The sequence below is a fragment of the Lonchura striata genome, chromosome 1A (genome assembly GCF_050655825.1).
Source record: "Lonchura striata isolate lonStrDom1 chromosome 1A, ASM5065582v1, whole genome shotgun sequence".
NCBI lineage: Eukaryota > Metazoa > Chordata > Aves > Passeriformes > Estrildidae > Lonchura > Lonchura striata.
The window spans coordinates 42,788,097-42,808,170 of NC_140741.1; the positions used below are offsets into that span (position 1 = coordinate 42,788,097).

The following is a 20,074-nucleotide window of genomic DNA, read 5'->3' on the forward strand; positions in this document are numbered from 1 at the left end:
AGAAATTATTTATCCTGGTGTTGAAATACAAAGTATAATTTCCAGAATAAGTTGAATAGACTTAAAATAATTACAGACCAGATTTCTCCCTAACTCACCTTTTGATATCTAAAGCTTTTTACCAGAGATTTGTTATGGGCTAGATGTATGCATTGTGGATCATTCTATTCTAACTGAATTTGGAAGTTGAAATGAAATGCTGGCAGAAGTGACTTTTCTAAAGTTGAACCTAAAGCGTATATATTTTCAGTTGTTCTTGCCATCTTGTTGAGTTGTTGAGTTGTAATCCTAGCATGGATTACGTAGAAACCATTATGACAATATTTGGAAACAAATCAAGACATTCCAGTTAAAAAAGAAGAGGCTAACTGCCTCCTCAGTGGGTGGAGAAATGAATTTGCATGGATCAGTAAAGATGGCAGTAATTAACATGAGCCAGAAGAAGTTATTTAACTGGTTTTGGTGGATGTTTGGGTGTAAGACGGTACACATGTCCAAATATTGTGGATTGGGAGAATAAGAGCTCATTAGAACAGTACTTAGAGCATGGTGGGAAATATGCAAATGCACAAAATTTTACTGGTGACCACTGTGAGAGCCACAAAAGTGAACCAAAATATTCTTTATCACTCATATTGATTACTGAATTGTGACAGCAATTTAATGTTGTTTTTCAGAGTTTACTTGTTGTTAGAACAGTATGCATTCGTAGGACAAGAAAAATGTTCTGGGTCTGATTAAAATAAGGAAACAATAAGAAGTATATTGAAAGGGCCATTTTGTCTCTGTGATTGTTGTTGCTTTGGAAATGCAAATATGAAAAGAATTCATTGCAATTAAATTGAAGAAGAAGTAACCTAAAAGAAGCTTCATTTTTTAGGGTAGAAATCAACTAAATTAGGAATGTTCCAAAATACAGGAAGCAGAAAAAATTTTAAAATCCAGTAGTGTATTTACAGCTGACTAATAATATTTAGCTTGAAAAATATTGCCCCGTTATAAATCTGTAAGCCTAATTACAAATATTTGTTAAATTTGTTTTCAAACACACATTTTATTTATTCCAAAATGTAGCAGAGGGGATTGAAATAAATTAACAGCTATTTTAGAAGAATGTGTAACAAAGTTCTTGACACTTCTGCTCAACTGCCAAAACAGTTTCAGAATTAAAAGAGGCATTGCATATTATCATGTGTAAAACTGTGTAACAGTTGAGATATGATCACAGAATGACAGAATTGTAAGGGTTGGAAGGGACTTCTGGGGACCATCTAGTCCAAGGCTCTGCCAAAACAGAGTCAGCTAGAGCAGGTGACACAGGAACGTGTCCAGATGGGTTTAGAATGTCTTCAGAAAGGGAGAATCCACAGGAACCTCCCTGGGCGTGTTCCAGTTCTCTGCAACCCTCTGTGTGAAAAAATTCTTCCTCATGTTGAGGTAGAACTTCTTTTTTCTCACTTTATGTCCATTGCTCCTTGTCCTCTCGCTGAGCACCACTGAAAAGAGTCTGGCACCATCCTCTTGGCACCCACCTTTGAGATATTTTTATGTATTAATGAGATCCCCTCTTAGTCTTCTCCAGACCAAACAGGCCCTGCTCCTACAATGTTTCCTCATAAGATGAGATGCTCCAGACCCTCATCACCACTGTTGCCTCTTCTGGACCCTCTCCAGTAAGTCTTTGCCTTTGTGAACTCTGGAGCCCAGCACTGGATACAACACTCCAGATGTGACCTCCCTAGGGCCAAGTGGAGGGGCAAGGTCACCTCCCTCAACCTGCCTGCCACACTCTTCCCAATGCACTCCAGGGTACCATTGGCCCTCATGGCCACAAGGACAGTGCTGGCTCACACTCAGCTTCCACCCTCCAGGTTCCCCAGGCAGCTCCTTTTCCACAGAGCCGCTTCCAGGAGGTCAGCCCCAGCCTGTGCTGGCACTTGGAGTTATTCCTCCCCAGGTACAGGATCCTGATTTGACGTCTATGAACCTCATTAGGTTTCTTTCTGCCCAACTCTTCAGCCTACCAAGGTCCCACTGAATGGCAGCAGAGCCTTCAGGTATATCAATCACCTCCCACAGTTTTACATCATCTGAAAACTTGCTGAGGGTACATTCTGTCCCTTTGTCCACCCTGCTGATAAAAAAGACTTGTCCCAGTATTGATCCCTGGGGAACACCACTGACTACAGGCTTCCAAATGGATCCTACTTGGCTGACCACAGCCCTCTGAGTTCTGCCATTCAGCCAGTTCTTGATCCACCTCACTGTCCGTTCATCTGAGCCACAATTTCTGAGCTTATCCATGATGTTATTATGGGAAACAGAGTCAAAAACCTTGCTGGAGTTGAGACAGACAACATCAGCTATCTCCCCCTCATTGACCCATCCTGTCATGCCATCATAGAGGAGTATCAGATTGGTCACCACCCATAGAAGACAATTTTCTTTCAGAAATCCAGATGAAAAAAGCATAAAAACATTTTCCCTATAGGTTACTTTATACATCAAATGAACAGCTCCACAGTTTTTATATATCTCAAAGAAGAGAAAAGTGATGGATAGAAAATTTTAATGACTGAGTACTAAATGCTTGGTGTATGATCACTGTGATGTAGTACAGTACTTAAATATTGAGAAATGATAAAGAATTGATGTGCAGTTAGTGGGACACCTATATATAGCTCTTACCTAAAAGCACATAACAGCAAAGCAAGGGAAGTGTATCCCCTCAGCGGTATGCATTAGCTCTCATTGACTTCACACTCTGACTTCAGAAAACATAATTACTTTAACCTGATTTAGCCCCTGTTTTTTTCTAGAAAAAAACTCACATACTTTTCAGAAACACACAGGCAATGTTCAGTCTTTGCAAAACTATTGATGTATTCTTTTGATGAGGAATACAATATTCATAATCTTGCCATGGGAAACTGTCCTCTGGCCTGTCCTTCATTATGGCATGCTTACAGTTTCTAGAAGATTTTAGAATTTATGATATTCACTCTTATCAATGAAATACCCCAGTTGCAGGACTGAAAATAATGTTTCTTGTTTTGAGTTTGGGGTCGGTGGAGATGTGTAAGTTATGCACTATTTAAAGGCTGAGTGTAAAGTGAAATTAATATAGTGCTACTTACAAATAGGTTTATGATTTAAATTATTTTAAATTGTAAAATTCTAAAACTTGAAAAAAAAAGAAAACTTCTAATATTTGAATCATGTATTTGACAGTGGTAGATAGGTATATTTTGGCAAATGCAGTTATCCCGGGTACTTTGTTTTCCAACAATAACGCCATGATGTCATGTCCTTCTGGCTGAGTAGTTGCACATGAACAGGTTCTTTACTGATATTTTATGTTGGAGTCCTACTGACTTTTTGCTACTCATTGCATTATCAAAATAATACAAAAAAAATTAATATTTCACCATTTGGTTTGTGTTTTCAGGCTTCTGTTGTGGATCTTAGATTCTTCTACCTACTATTGAATTCTGGAGAGCTGCTCTTACCATTTTGATGATTTTTACTAGTATGAATAAAACAATGAAAATGCTCTGTTCAGGGCTTGTCTCCACTTCATTAATACTGCAGCATAGAATATATTGTGTCCTAAAGCCCAGACTCCATTTCTCTAGTAAGAAACAGTTTCTGCAGCTGCTTATATGAAGCAGTGCTACTATATAACCAAATGATGTAGTTTTATATTTCTACATTTCTAAAATGCAATTTTTCAGATGTAAACAGCTTGGCCAGCAGCCTATGCCACATCAGTTTTCTGTGGGTTATCTCTTTGTGCTCGGAAGATGATAGCATAATTTCTGGTAGTGGAGTATTTGGATGATACTTTCTAGGCATGACCGAAGTATGAGGCCATTTTTTTTTCCTTTTCTTTTTCCTTTTAATTTAAAGGAAATTTCACTTGCTGATAACTTTGAAGAAATACTTTGCTTAGCTGACACTCCCAGTGCAGAGGTTGTCTCTGCTGGGAAGGACCCTGTGGGGTACAACACAGCATCATTTGACATGAGTGGCTGCAGAGAGACGTAGAGTATGTGCAGAGTATCCTGAACAATAGGCCCAAAGAATAACTGCATGGAAGGAGTAAATGATCCTTAAGGTGTCTTACTGCTCCACTTGGTACATCTCACGTATCTTAGGTATCTTACTCTTTTGTTGGGGTTTTTTTGGAAGTTTTTTATTATTTTGATTTTGCACTTCTTGTCTGAGTAAGTTACTTGCTCTGAATGACTTTGAATCCCAGATTCTTTCTTCTGTGTGATACAATATAATTGTTAAAATAATTATATATTGTACAGTAATATCTATTGTAGGTCAGGTTGGATGGAGCTCTGAACAAGGTGTCCCTGCCCATGGCAGGATGGGGTCGGAACTAGAGGATCTCTAAGGTCCCTTTCAACCCAAGGCTTTCTGTGGTTTGATGATTGTATCAAACATCAAAAGGATCACATCAAAAGGAACAATTTCCTTTTTCTGTAACAGAAAAATGGGAATCATAACATTTTGCTATTAATGACAACAATATATATTTTTTAAACCATTATGTGGTAACCTTATAGTTAATATAAAGCAATATGAATAGTTGATAAAGTCATATTTTTTAGGGCAAAATGAAAATTAAGATGCTTTAATATATATAAAACATAGTAATTATTAATGGGAATTGAGGTTTTTGTGGCATTTGCGTAACTTATAGAGTCAGGCAGTGTGTGTGATACAGCTTTGCTTTTACAATTTAATATAGTGTAACTGTTTCTCTCATGAGACACTAAATAAAATGAAAATGTATACACTGTCTGTATGTTGGGGCCATTCCTTTTTGAATTGAAGCAGTGTAATTATTGATTAAAGTATATTGCATCTCCTAGTTCAAGAAAAAAATACATTACTTAATTACATTGTAAGTGGCTTTCCCTGTTTTATTTTCATTATGCAAAATGCAGACATTTACTAAAGCGTCCAATTTTTTTCTATTCCCATGTATCATCAGTGTTTTCAAACATAGTCCAGTAAAGCAGAAATGAATGTATGCCATCCAGGAATTACATTGCGAAATACAAATAGAGGTAGAAAAATGCACACATTTCTTTACATGAAATTCTGCAAATTAAATTAATTTTTTTTTTTTCTTAAAACAATGGGTATTTGATATATATCTAAAACTTGTCTGCTGTATGACAGTGTTGAGTGCTTTTCTCCTGTGAGCTGTTTTCTACAGTGACTGTCCTTGATCAAATCAGAAAATGCATTTGATTTCTCTAATGCAAAAGGTAATTGGATTTCTCTTTATGGAATGCATCCCTTTAATGACTGTCTCTGCTTTAGCCAATTTAGCTGCAACTGACCTGACATTGATCTGGTGATATGACTTTAAATAAATGCCAAAGCTGGGAGATGAAAGACCAGCTATTTGATATCAGAAAGAACATTTCCTGCCTCATCTTGCCATTTTGCTCAGAAAATACCTCTGTCTTGAATGTCATTCTTATGAAACATACTTCTTTGGTAATTGGTCATAGAGCAGCAAATTGTATCCTTCTCCCAAATATAATAATTTCTCAGAAAGCATCTGGAGAAACTATTTTGAAACTTGAATAAAGCCTCTTGAAATAGCTGTTCTTCTTTGTAAATATTCATTAGTATGTAGACTCATTACTATGTAGAGGAAAAAAAGTGTTACTAAAGTAGTGAACTAAATCTTTGCAGAAGTCTTGTTCAGAATAAAATATTTATTGAAATATTTATTTAGATAATTAGGATCTTATAAAAAAAGTGTTATAATTTGGTGATCAGAGAAAAGATTTACCCGCATTAACAGTTATTAAAGATGGTATTTTTGGATATTATCTTTCTTAAGGTTAGGTTTTGAATAATAAAATTCTAGAATGTGCATTTCTATTTATTTAACACAGTCAATATCCTTTGGACCCAGCCCAGGCTAATACACTGAGCACTTTTAACCCCAAATGTACTTGAAGCCAAAATTTAGCAGTTGAATCCATTTTTAATTTACTCATTGGCCACATGTTCTTTTTGATAAACACTCTTAATGCCATTGATCGAAAGTGGTAGCTTACACTCCAGATGATAAATTGGATTTTAAAGCATCTGTGAAATTCTGTCTTCAGGTCGAAGTTATTTCCTTCTGGAACCTGAAGATTTATTTTATTTTGATCAAAAGACAGTAATTTCTTACTCTGTACTGATAACAGTGAGATAGAACTTAACAGTGGTTTACTTATCTGTATTTTTGAAGCAAGTGGTCACCCCCATTTCCTTTATCCGATCAATTATTTCTTAAATCTTTACAAATGGATAGGTTTTCCACCCTGGATCTTCTTCACAACAGAATTTATTAGTTTATTGTGATGAAACTTCTGGTGCTTTTTAGTACAGTTAATTTGAAGTAAATGGATATGAAAACACAGCTTCCCAAAGAAGTAGTTTCCTGAGGGGTATTCACCTCCCTCACTGAGCTGAAAGTAATTTTTTATACTTTCATGTACCACCCAGAAGTACTGCATACATATGAGTCTCTGGACAGAGAAACAGATGGTCTCTTTAGACAGGAATTATGAAAATGAGAATAAATATTTCATACTTTTAAAAACTTTTTCAAGTTTTAAGGGTTTTTTTCTGTTGCCAGTGCCAAGTGTGCTTTTTATACTGATAGCAGGAACTGAGAGGACATTATAAATGTTATATGGTACTTAATTCACAGGATTCCACTCCCTAGCTGCAGTTCTGATTTCAAGACTAGAAATCCTGTTGATGCTGCTCTCATGGAAGTGGTTCTACTCTCTCATATTGGTCCAGAAAAACTTCACAGTCACAGGGGAATTGTAACTCACATCCTGTAGGTTGCTGTAACTCTTAGATTGGTTCCTCTTATCTTCTTATCTTTGGATCTTTACAGGTTTCATTGTTTCTCAAGGAGCTGCATGCACTTCTAGAGGCAGAATATGTAGCCCAGTATTCATTATCTTGATTGCAAATAACATTGGACACACTATTAGTCTGCTATCTGTTATCATTATGAGAACTGACGCAACTGAGCCACAATTAAATAAAAATGTTCCTAAAATCCTTGCTAGTACTGCTTTATGTAGCACCAGTGTAACTATCTACTATTTCTTCTTTCCCTATAGGTCACAGATATGATGCTTCAGGATAAACCCTACCCAGACTGGGGAAAGTCTGCCAGAGCTTTCTGGAAGAAAGGAAACATTAGGATCATTTTATTCTGGTAAGAAAATAGTAAAATCAAATTACTGTAAACAAATCTTTTATAGAATGTTGAAAAACATATCTTCTATGACTGTCTGTGGCAGAAAGAGATACGGTTGAAAAAAAAAGGGTAAATCAGGTCTAAGTAAAAATTGCAAAAATGGTACATGAGTGAGGAATTCCTAATCAAAATAGTTGGTGTAGAAATACAGTTTTAAAATTTATTTATAAAGGTTCTTTTATTAATTTTGATGCTTTATAATTGAGTTGCGAAATTTCTGCTATATGTGATATTTGGGTTTCCTACTGTAATTTCTTGTAATAAAGTAGATATCTGAATTTCCTTTTGTGGCCATGAAATTCTAGAAATTCTTTGAATTACCACATGAATAGGATTCAAAACATCACATCAGTCTCAGATGATTAAGAAAAATATTAAAAAGCAGTGCAAAAAGCTGTGAGGGTTGAGAGTTTATTTTACCTCAAATGTAGCCTTTCAGATAAATTCCAGACAAATGTAGCTATTGAAACAGAACACAAATTATGACAGGAAAAATGGAAGATGGAGAATATATATTCTAAGAAGCAGTCTGAAGACCTTATGGCTGAAGATATAAGAAATAACAACATTTTTTCAACTATATCAGAATCAGAAAAACTCATGAAAATGTCGTCAGAGCTGCTGTTTTTAAAAGAACAGATTTCAAAAGAACTCTTACAGAGAAGTTGCAAGATTTATTTTTATGGAGTTTCCTACAGAAAATGCAATTATGTATCTTGCATTTTAAAGGAGTAAAAACAAGCTAACATATTAATATACAGCTTAATATATTAGCTATATATATTAATATATAGCTATTATATTGAGACAATAAAGGAAACAGTAAGAGAAATTTGAAAGGAAAGAAGTATCAGATGGCTGATTGGCTACACACAAAGCTTATATGGAACTGAAGAGGTTGAGTTGATGCAAGTTTTATTAGCACTTAATTTCCCATTGAAAAATTGAATATTAAAGTTTGGATATTGTTTTGCTTTTTCTGCATTTTTTTTTTCCCAGCAAACTAGTAATATCCTACTGGCCTGTAGGTCTGAGTTCAGTTTTAGCTAGTTATTGAATATATGATATATGATATATCATTATATATCAATAATGGAATTATGAGCAAAGGTTTAGATTAATTTCTACTAAAGAAAACTGGGGAATCTTTGCTGAAAGAAAACCTTCTCTGGTCTGTCAGAACTCTATGCACATGTCATCAAAGAAATGGATGAGGGAGAAACGCTTGATATAATTTATTTGGACCTTCCCAAGGGTTTTGACGAAGTTCTTTACTGAATGCAATTAAGAAAACTAGTAAGACTAAGTGTGCTAACATTTAGAAATCATCTCAGAAATGTGCAGTGAAAGTTATGAGTAAAATGATAATTTTCTGCTACATTGATAAGGCTGAGGAGTTATGTTATTTAATGTTTGAATTAATTATTTATATATACCATAAATATTAGTGATGTGACAGAAATTTAAATAATTAATAATTTGAAAAATGCATTAAAGAAGGATATTAGAAAATTATGTAAAAAAATAATGTGGCTGAATACTTGAGTTATGGATGGGGGTGGTGGTATTCAAGCAGCTCGTTATCATCACTGTAGGATGTGCAGAGAAAGATTCTGTCTCAGCATGCAGGGATGGGCAAAAAGATAAAGCTGATGTATCAAAAAAATTCACAGACAGGTGCCAAGTGGACAACCAATGATTACAATATCATGTGAGCAAAATGCTCAGTCTAAAACAACATTGATTTTTTTTCATCCTTGTCTGAAAGATAGCTTTGTCTGAAAAACTGAAAAGGAGATTAGTTAAGAGTTAAGAAAAAACTTAATTACACAAGAAGACTGGAAAAATGGGAAAAAAGGATTGAAAGCAAGGTGACGTGATAACTTTCAAATATCTATGCCAGATTGGGAGACCAATAAAACAGTATTAAAATTAATTAAATATTATTGCAAGCAATTTTCTTCCACTCTGAAATGTTAAAAATATGTATTTTATTTCTAATAATATTCACACTGACAAATCCTGCCAAAAGTTCAATATAGAGATAAGTAAAAAAAAAAAGAGTTTTCATGCAAGAGTCTCATACTAAAGGGTATGCTCAAAACCTAAAGTGTGACATAAATGCTTTAATTTTTAGCTTTAAGCAGTGAAATAAAATAGTTTGGATGACAGTCTATGTTCCGTAAGCATTATTTATATAGTAAAATTAGACATCAATAAAAGTAGCACACCTGTTTAGGAGAGCTACTACAGCACTGTGCAGTGTATTTTTAATTTATTATTTTTATTTATTATTCCTAATATAGATATATGATACACAGTCTAAGGTAGCTGATGGAATGAAAACCTTAGATACAAACTAGACTTGTTTTTCTGGTAATGTCTTTTTTATTTTCATGTCTACTTTGCAATATTAGAAAACTTCTGTAAATGTACCAAAGATGGATGGATTGCAAAGGTGGTGAAGGCACCATCTTTATCACTTATTTATGATACCTAATTTGTGGCTGCTTTGTTTCTCATTTGGAAATGTTTTCAGCTCTCCAATGCAACTAATTCACGAAAGTTTTGATTTATCTTATCATCTTCTGTTTCAAATCATTCTCTAGAAATTTTGTCAGCAACTGCTTGTTGGTTGCTCATGAGGATTCTGGCTGACTTCTGAATTTCTTCATGATATAATTCTTCCACAAACATCTCATCTAGCTGAAGAATGATCAGTTGCTATTTGCATTTGTGTAGTCCATCACTAAGGAGTACTTTGAAGTGCCTTCAACTTTTTTTGAAGTCAGATCTTGTCTTTTTTGATTTTTTTTTTTCCATAAAAAAGGTCTCCATTTTGGTAATTTCCAGCTCTGCTCATGGCTAATTCCAGCATTCTGAGGCAGCTTTGTGTAATGCTGTTATATTGCTCAGTGATGTAATGGAAATACAAGCACACTTTCTCATGGACTTAAGAAAGTATGTTGTCAAAAAGACTTCTAGGTAGCAATGAAGCATCTTGAACTTTGAGGGAATTACTGAGATGTGCAGACATGTTTGTGGTTTGCAAAAGAATGATACACAGAAGGAGTTAAATACCTGCAATTAGATGCATCTCTCTACAGACCACTGTCTCCAGTACTCTGTCATCATCCGTAGTGCAAAATTATAAGCATGACTTGAAACGGGCTGATTTTTTTTTTGATATGTTGATAACTTGGTTGATTCAGGATAGACAAATTATATATGACACAAGAGGACTGGCATTTGAAATAAGCAAAAAGAAATTTGTGGAATAAAGTCAAAAAAAGATCTTGAACAAGACTGATGATATGCCAACAGCTGTAGCTAGTGGTAAGATAAATAAATAAGACAATATAGAATCATACTTAATTTTGATGTTTTATATTAGATGAAGTAGGGGCAGAAGTGGAATTTAAGACTGATTGTTGTGCAAATAATTTTTTTACTTTCCTCCAAACATATAATAAGTCCAGCCTACACTAAAGATGTGCCCTGCACATCTCTGCAGCAGTACAGGCAGGTGATGCTGTTAGAAGCAGCCCACACCAATGCCCCAGTATGTGCTCAGGCTGTACAGTCATTGCCCATGCTAACATACATTTCTCTGCCATCAAGGCCTGGGGTTACCTCTGCCTACTTTGTGCCTGAAATCACTGAGTCCTCCTTATAGTGTCTTCTGCAGTGACCTGCCACATCCTGTGGAGAACTGAGCTGTAGTTGGAATAAAATCATAAAGACATCTCTGGGCTGTGTGCACAGTTTGCTCAATAGAGGCGAGACCTGAATACTTTTTTGACAAACTGCTCTAATATCAATTACCCTCAAAATTTTCCTAACAGAGTATGGAGGGTTTATAATGAGAAAGGCATAAAGAATGTGAACTCTTAGCCATAGGGAAAACCCAGAATACAGTCAAAAAGAAACCAGTTTATGGGAATAGAGGAAAGGAGTGACTTAGGTCTGCTGTGTAAGCAGGTAATAGAAAATTGATATTCAAAGGTAGATTATCAAAATGGGGGATTGGAGAGATAAGAGTGGATTGTGCAGCTGAATCTTGATTGCAGACAGGGTGACAGAAAAATATACACAAGCTGAACCTTTGAATATGCAGTTCCAGGCTGGAATCCATTTCTGTGGTGTCTATTGCAAGACATTCATTGTATGTGTACACAATGACCAGTATTGGTGCAATAAGGACAATTGTCCTTTGACACAGGATTCTTGTCTGAAATAATACAAAACCGATACCAACATGGAAAAGAAATAAAGTCATACAGATAATTGTGAATTTTTGATTCTCTGTGTTTGCTGTTTGACTTCACAAATGAAATATTCTTCTATTAGTATGCAATTCCATAAGCTCCCACTAGCTTTCTTTAATAAAAACCACAGATACACATGCTCAGAAATGATTGTTAGGAATCACAGTATTTTAATATAGCAAATCAACCTAGTAGTATAGGTTTAGAAGCTTTTATTCAAAATAATTGTGCAGAATTGCTACAGAGTTCTTTATGTACCTTTATGTACATATGTTTATACTGGATTGTGTCAAACATAGCTTAGGTTAGTATTCTTAACACAAGACAATATTTTATACCCTGGAAATAGAGAAAGGATCCTTATGAGATAGATAGACACATGTGCTACAAAGAAATAAAAGCAGTTTCTATAAGAGATTTTCTATTATGCACCTATTTGAATGTTTAATTTGATAAATTATATTTCCATATTCTATGTTTTCACCATCAAGATGATATGTTTATACTGGAAAATATGTTCTTTTCACATATATGAATGTTCAAAAGACAGCTTCTAAAAACAATCATTGTCACTGTAGGCTGCATTGAGAAAAACTAACTACACATGATAGTTTGGTCAATTTAAGTTGTGTACTAACTGAAAAAAAACAAACCTTTCATTTTACTCAAACTTCCATTAAGTTTGAGTAAAAGTTTTTGGGATACATTCCCACAAATAAAACTGCATTAAACAATGAAATAATTGTATCTGTAGTATATATGCATTTAGATATACATACAGTATTCTCTCCCTGGTTTGGAGGTTTTTAAGTGTATTTATTAATTCTTTCATATTTAAGTAATTTATCTTGGCATAAGGTACTGACTACTGAACAGAAACCTGGCATCATCCAAAAGGTAAGGCAGATTTCCTGGTAAATAGCATAAATAGTATACAAGAACATACAGATATTTTCCAATATTAATGCTCACAGAAAATCTTATACTATAACCCAAGTGAATAATATCAGTTTGGATAAGCAAGACAATACATAAGTTTCCTATGATTTCCTTTTTGTCTCAATACAAAAAATTCAGTAAAGTCCTCCATAGATGATTTATATTGAGTGATCTGAGAGTGATCTGACTACTAATCTTGTCTGGCATTGTTAAATATATTCTGTCAGGATAAAACTGTCCATGAATAGTGATTGTTACATTTAGTCTGGCTGTCAAGATGTATGATTGTAATTTTTCAAAAAATGACAAACAGATTTTTGAGAGCATTTATTTAATTTCTGGGTATTGTCGGTAAGCTATGCTGTGAAATGCCAATTTGTTGGCATGAAAAAACTTTGAAAAGAATTCCACATAATACAGAATGCTGAACTTTCATGTAAATGAGACTTGTTTAAGATTTTTGCTTATTTTTATTTTAATTATTACTTTGAATATTTGAAAACATCAAATAAATATGAAAATATTGTATTATTGAAACTATTTACAGGAAAGTTTTTCTTCAGATCTATGTTTGGTCCTGTAACAATTCTCTGGTTCATGTCCCAAGGAAAATTTTTTCCACTTCAATAGCAAAGTGCTTTTACCGTTCTGGTACAGAAAAGTAAAAGTGGTCAAAACTGACCAGAATGGTTGAGGCTTGGCTGCCCCATGAGTCAGATACGTTTTTGGACCTTGTTCTCAGATGCCAGCCCTCCTCAGTGCATGAAAACTATTGTGCCAGCAATTCAGGGTTCTCCCACCAACCTGCTCTCCTCAGCGGGTGCTGCTGTCAGCTGGAAGTGTCACTCAGTCCCTCGCAGAACATGTCTGCCCTTCTCCTTCCCTTCCTCCCTTCCTCACTCCCTCCCTCCCTTCCTCCAGCACAGCAATAGCCCAAAATGCTGCAGTGTTTGCAAAAGGAAAAGGTTAAGGATGATCTGGGGCCCTAGGTCAGCTGTGGAGAGGATGGCTTCTGACTTAGCATTTGCTGATCTAACTTTGTGGTCTGTCTCAACCTTTCCCTGGCTTTCCTGGGAGCATCTTAGGGACTGCAATCACTCCACAGGCCTCCCATGTGGCCACATGGAGCATGTTCTGCACAGACTACTAATGCACTGCATGAAGGGTGGATGCTTTGCATGACATTATTTATATATGAGCAGAGAAAAGGTATGCATACGGGAGGGCATGCAGGTGGAAGTCTCCCATCTGTCTCAACTACCAAGAAAGAAATCTGTGGCTTGCCTGTGCCAGTCTCTATTAGAAAGGCTGTGTCATGCATTTTCCCACACCCTAGGAAGAATAATGAGACAAATCACTCTTCATCTCATTTTTCTTCTCAAGGCAAAGCATTTGAGAGGGATATAAATAAGTTTAGGGAGCTCTGAACTCTGAGATTAAAAAAAAATATTTTAAAACTAAAGCAGCAAACAAAAATTCTGAGATTGCTTTGGCTTGAAAATTAAGTTATTTCCTATTTTTTTTCTAATGGAGACTCCTAGAAATCAAACAAAAACATATGTTTCTTCTTATCTGTATTGGCATGGATAAGAGGCAGAGGAGAGCAAGTGTAGTGTGCCAGCTTTCCTTTCACATGAAGTAGACCACATGTGCTCATCTACATCCACCCAGTCAACCACACACTTAAGAGGGCAACAAAGGGGAGGAAGGGACCTCCTAACATCCCTGCACTTACACCACGTCCCTGATAAGTGCTAGTGTGGACACATTTGATGTCCTGGGGTTTTAAAAAAAAAATATTCACAGACCAATGTGGCTGAAGGATAATTATACTGCAGAGAAAAAAGCATCATCCATTAGCTACAACTGGATTTTGGACTGGGCCCATAGACATAACTTTCACCTTTAATTTGGATTTAAATTCTCTGAGCCACTGTAGTACATATGTATTTTATAGCATATCTTTTCAGTTTCTCATCCTGTTTAATCTTTTTGAGTTATATCTGGTAGATACTTGCAATTCAGTAGTTGATAGCCTGCTAGAAAAAAACCCTGGTTTTATTCCTACATAATTGCTAGATTCCTAAGTATCGCCTTTGTAATTGGATGGATATGGCAATTCATGTTCACCTCTTTCTAAAAGTACATTTTATTCCATCTCTATTACTGAGAAAGAGGTATATCATGAACAATTACTAAAAATATTTTATCCAATGTATAGCTTTAAGTGCAGTGTCTCCAATGTTTCAGTAATAACAGTACTGCCAAATTACAATAGTTTCACAAAATCACATTCTATGCCAAAATCTGAAAAGGTCTAGTTCTTTGATAAAAATCTTCATTGGGAAATTCCAAAAAGTTCTTGTCTCTGAATGGGCAGTTGCAGTTCTTGGTTCAACCACAGTTGGAGCAAGTTCTTTTTTAGCACCTTCTCTCCACTTCCTGCAGGATTCTTGCTGAGCAGGAGACACCTCTTCCCCCACTCAGGCACTGGAAGATTTTCCAGAAGCACAGGATCAGTGATGTGGTTGTTATATCATTGCCCACTTTCTGCTTGAGGTCTTTACCTTTTTTCCTTTGTTATTAGAAATTTTTTTCTATCTTTAGCATTTGCAGCTATCCTAGGCCTCATTCTAGGTCCACTCCAAAATCAGGATGTCATGTAATTGAGTGTAACTGCCATGTAATACATATTGTGTGATCATATAGGCATAAAAAATGCTAAAAGGTAACATTTCAGAATATCAATGTAGAAATTCAGTCTTGCATCCTTGCTACAGTGTGCAGAAGCCTGGCAAAATCATAACCCAAAACATGGTCAGTTCAACTGAAACTCATTTCTTTGGGAAAGCTGTAAGGAATCCATCACACCAAAGACCTAGTACATACAGAAGCTGCAGGGTCAGCCAGTGGTTTTGTGCAAGATGTGAACTCTGAAAGCCCACAAAGTTCAATGGAGATCAGAGAGTGTTTCAGCTGCTCATGCTCACAGCCAGAGTTCATAGACTTCGTCATGGCTAGATGCCAAAAATCAATACAATTTTCTAAAATAAATGTGATGATTAAAGTAATGAAATTATTTGCCTTCCTGGAATGCTGGAGTATTTTTTAAAAATTGTATTTCTCCCTAATGGCATGTTTAAATTTGTGCCTTAGAATTTGCTGATGTACTTAGCTTAACTTCTGACTCATCTTTCTCCTAGAGTCATAGAATTGCATAGGTTGGAAGGGAATTTAAAGATATGTCTTTCCAACCCCTCTGCCAACAACTTTCACTACACTAGGTTTTTGAAAGTCCCATTCAAACTGGCTTTGAACACTTCCAGGGATGGGCCATCCACAACTGCTTTGGACCACCTGTTCTAGTGCCTCACCACTCTTACAGGAAAGAATTTGTTCCCTCTGTGTAATCTAAACCTGCCCTCTTTCAGTTTAAAGGCATTCCTCCTTGTCCTATCACTACATGTCCTTGTGAAAAGTCCCTCTCCACCTCTCTTGTAGCCCCCTTTATGTTCTGGAAGGCTGCAATAAGTCTCCCTGAGGCCTTCTCTTCCCTGTTTTGAACAACCCAGCCTCTCTCAGCCTGTCTTCGTAGGAGAGGTGCTCCAGCCCTCTGCTCACCTTTTTGTTTCTCATTTGGATTCCTCTGAACATGTCCATGTCCTTCTTTTGGGGGCCCCAGAGTTAGATGCAACATTTCAAATGAGGTCACAAGAGTGGAGTAGAGGGGCAGAGTCTCATCCCTCACCCTGCTGCCCATGCTGCTTTTGCTGAAGCTCAGGGCACGTTTGACTTTCTGGGCTGCAAGTGCCCATTGCCAGGTCATGTTAAGATTCTTATCCTTCAACACCTGCAAGTCTTTCTTCCCAGGGCTCCTCGGACAAGGGGAGAAATTAATCCAATACATTCTCTGCCCAGCCTCTTCTTGTGCTTGGGATTAAGCTGACCCAGGTGCAGCACCTTGCACTTGGCCTTGTGGAACTTCATGAGGTTTGCACAGACCCACCCCTCAATCCTGTGAAGGTCCCTCTGGGTGTCAGCCCTTCTTTCCACGTTGATTCTACCGCACAGTTTGGTGTTGGCAGCTTTGCTGAGGTGCACTTGATGCTGCTGTCCACGTCACCAACACAGATGTGACACAGTGCCGGCCCCAGTTCCAACCCCTGGCATCATAACCCATCACAAGTGACTGATCACATCTCTTGGAGTGCCATACAGCCAATTCCTCATCCAACCAGTTCTCCATCCATCACATCCACATCTCTCCAGTTTGGAGGAAGGCTGTCATGCAGTACAACGTTAAATGCTTTGCACAATTCCTGGTAGATTATGCCAGTTGCTCTTTCCTTATCTGGCAATGCTGTAATGGCATCATAGTAGACCACTGCAGCTGTCAGGCACCAATCTTCCTTAATGAGGAGAAATCAGTCTTCTTATTTCTGTAAATACTGGGTATTTACACATTATCATGTTAAATGCTGTTTGGCTTTCAGATCCATCTGAAGAAGCAATTCTGAAACTGATTGTTTCAGTGGAGGTCAGCTTAGAAACTCTATTTTTAAATCCTATGGATTTCATGTGTAACTGGACACACTAACACAGTGAAACTGTTCCACCAATATGAATGGAAATTTTAATAGTGGGAACTGAAATCAGTCTCCCTGGGGTCACTCTGGATGAGAATATTAATCTTCTTCACTTTTGAAAAGGATATGGCAGTTGTCATCCATTGATTGTCTGATTAAAAAAGTTTTATTCCTCTTGAGATCCTGATAGTTCTTCATGATGTAACTTCTGCTATGTTTTGCTTATCAATTTTTCAAATACAAGTAGTGAAACTCTTCACCATATCCACCTATTTTCTGATGCAAACAGGCTAACAGCCACAGTTCCAGTGAAAACACATCATGAGACTCAAAGTTCTGCACATGACTAGAATGTGGTTGTAACTTCTAACTTGAGATGCTTTAAGAGAAGGAAAAAATAGCTTGGTGTATCCAAATTGAGTTATTTAGGCCTAAGAAAAGAATTATAGTACTATATCTTCTGCCAAGACTGGACTTAAAGCTGGAGCAAGAAGTTATTATTTGAGTGCTGCCAGACTTCATCCTCTATCCCATTCTGCCCCCACTCAGATTGTTACACCCCATGACCACTGTCAGAATGAACCCCCTTCAATACAAAAGAAAACTTAATTAAAACTATCTTTTTAGGATGTGCTTAAAACAGTTATAAATATGAATGTATACAAGCTTATTTAGTCCATGTATAAAACCTCAATTTAGATGTAAAGAGCCTTTCTTTTGTTTCTTACTTACTTTTCTAGTTTGAAAAATTGGTATGGCTGTAAAATTAAATGCATCTACTGACAGCTGTCTTAAGCAAGGCATCCAACTTCATATCTTTTTTAGGCTGGGTACTATAATGAGAATATTGTGGCTTTATTTTTATTTCAGATAATTGCATATTGTCTGACTGCAATTGTGACTGGAAAAAGCAAGGCCTAAAACAAAGTGGATTAAATTTTCAATGAAATCACAACAAAAGGTTGTTAGCAAAAGGTGCCCTGCAGGGCTCTTGTTTTCATAATGTACGTTTTGATACTGTACCATCTTTGCTAGATTTTTCTTCTTTTAACACAAAAAAAATCATGTTAGCAGTTAAGTCCTTATAAAACCAGCTGCCAGTTAAATTTCAGACCATGCATATTTGAGCCTGCTTTGTCTAGCAGGAAGTTACCCTGATGAACAGAATGATTTTATGATATTGACTAATCAAAGAGCTTCAGTAAACTGTGTAAATAACAATACTTTTAATACAGTACTTGACATTTTCCATCTTTTCAGATTCTTTATGTACTGAAATGATTGATCTACTCCTTCAATCAAAACCACCTTGACTCCAGTTTACTGCTGTTAGCTTTGTATTGCTGATTGTGTTGGTGCATTGGTAAGCACAGTGCTGCTTCTCATGCAGACAGAGTAAATCTTTCTGGATTTCAGTGGAAAGGGCATCAGCCCTTGTTTGTGATGGCCAGGGGGTAGAGCAATGCCAGTGAAAACAATTGGAAAACAACTTATTCAGCCTTGAGAAAGGTCCATATTTTTCAAAGCTTTGTTTCATGGTTTTTGCTGTTGTACTCTTGTTTGCTGCTTTCCCATTTCTTTTTTATACATCCTACCAGATTCTGCTAGTTCTGCTATAGAAAAATTTGAATTTTATTTCATTTATTAAAAACTATCTTACAATTGAGAAGGTAAAGGGCAAGGGCCAAGAAATTATCAAATTATTATGTTAAAATAAAATCATAAAATAATTAAATAATTACATTAAAATTAAAATTAAAATTAAAAATAAAATTAAAATTAAAATTAAAATTAAAATTAAAATTAAAATTAAGGAGGTTTTAATTTCAGTTTTGTGACTTGCTATGGCAATTTCAATTGATTCTATGCTATGCTTTAAATAATAAAAAAGTAAGGTTTGTTTGTTTTTTTTTAAATACTAGACATAGCTTTGTCCCAGTTCTGAACAAACCTCTTTGAGATTGTGCACTTTTGTTAGCTCCAGTGCAAGCTCCTTTTTCATACATGGTACTTTCCATTTAGATGGGTTGATGTGAATTTTTTTTCAAAGCACCTCTTCTATGAAGTCAGGCTGAGAGAGCTGGAGTTGTTCAGCATGAAGTTGAAAGAGTTACATGGAGATCTTACAGCAGCTTTGCAATGACTAAAGGGGCTGACAAGAAAGATGGAGAGAGACTTTTTACAAAGAGGTGTCAAGGTAGGATAAGGGGGAATGGCTTTAAATGGGAAGAGGTTAGGTTTAGACCAAATGTAAGGAAAAAATTCTTTCCTGTGATGGTGGCGGGTCACAGGAAGAGATTGTCTCAGAGTGCTCGTGGATGCCTTAGCCCTTAGTGGTCTGAGCAATCTGGTGTAGTGAAAGGTGCTGGCAGGGGAGTTGGAAAAAATGATCAATAAATTCCCTTTCAACCAAAACCATTCTGATTCTGTGATCCCTACTAAAAAATGGAACAATAATTTTATAACTTTTAGAAAATTCATTTTGTATAAACAAACACCCATGACCATGGTTTAAAAACAAACTACTATTATAAATGCTCTTACAGGGGACTTCCATTGTGCCAGCATTGTGCAGCCCAGGAGAAGTGAACTCTGCCCCAGGAAGGTTACTGTCTGGAATTCTAATTTTAAAAAGAAACATGGCACACAAATGTGGTAAATACCTCATCTATAAACATATATTTGCTGCTCACAGATGTGGTGTGCCAGTGAAATAATGGACCTCAACACATGCTCAGCTTCCAGTTATTTGCATGCTTTGACCTGACCTCATCTATTGAAATATTCAAGCCCAATTAGCATAGCACGGGAAGCATAGGTCTTGGGAAGGAAATAGAGTGATGCATGTTTTCAATGACAGTGAACAAGTTGGAAATATCTTATTTGACTTTTAAATGATATACTGAGTTGAGAGATGGAATTTAAGTGGGAAACAATCAGTTTTAAATTGAATAAATTTGATCTGGAGGGTCTGG

At 36.2% G+C, this 20,074-nt stretch overlaps 1 protein-coding gene across 4 annotated transcripts in view; it reads left to right on the forward strand.

Annotated features, from left to right (window-relative positions):
• The window catches only part of TMEM117 (transmembrane protein 117), a 179,196-nt gene that overhangs the window by 105,653 nt on the left and 53,469 nt on the right, over positions 1–20,074 (forward strand). For all 4 annotated transcript variants that reach the window (XM_085570275.1, XM_085570274.1, XM_021545320.4 and 1 more), the window contains exon 5: positions 7,167–7,264. In XM_085570275.1, the coding sequence (XP_085426401.1) occupies positions 7,167–7,264 (98 nt within the window). The remainder of the gene's footprint in view (positions 1–7,166; positions 7,265–20,074) is intronic.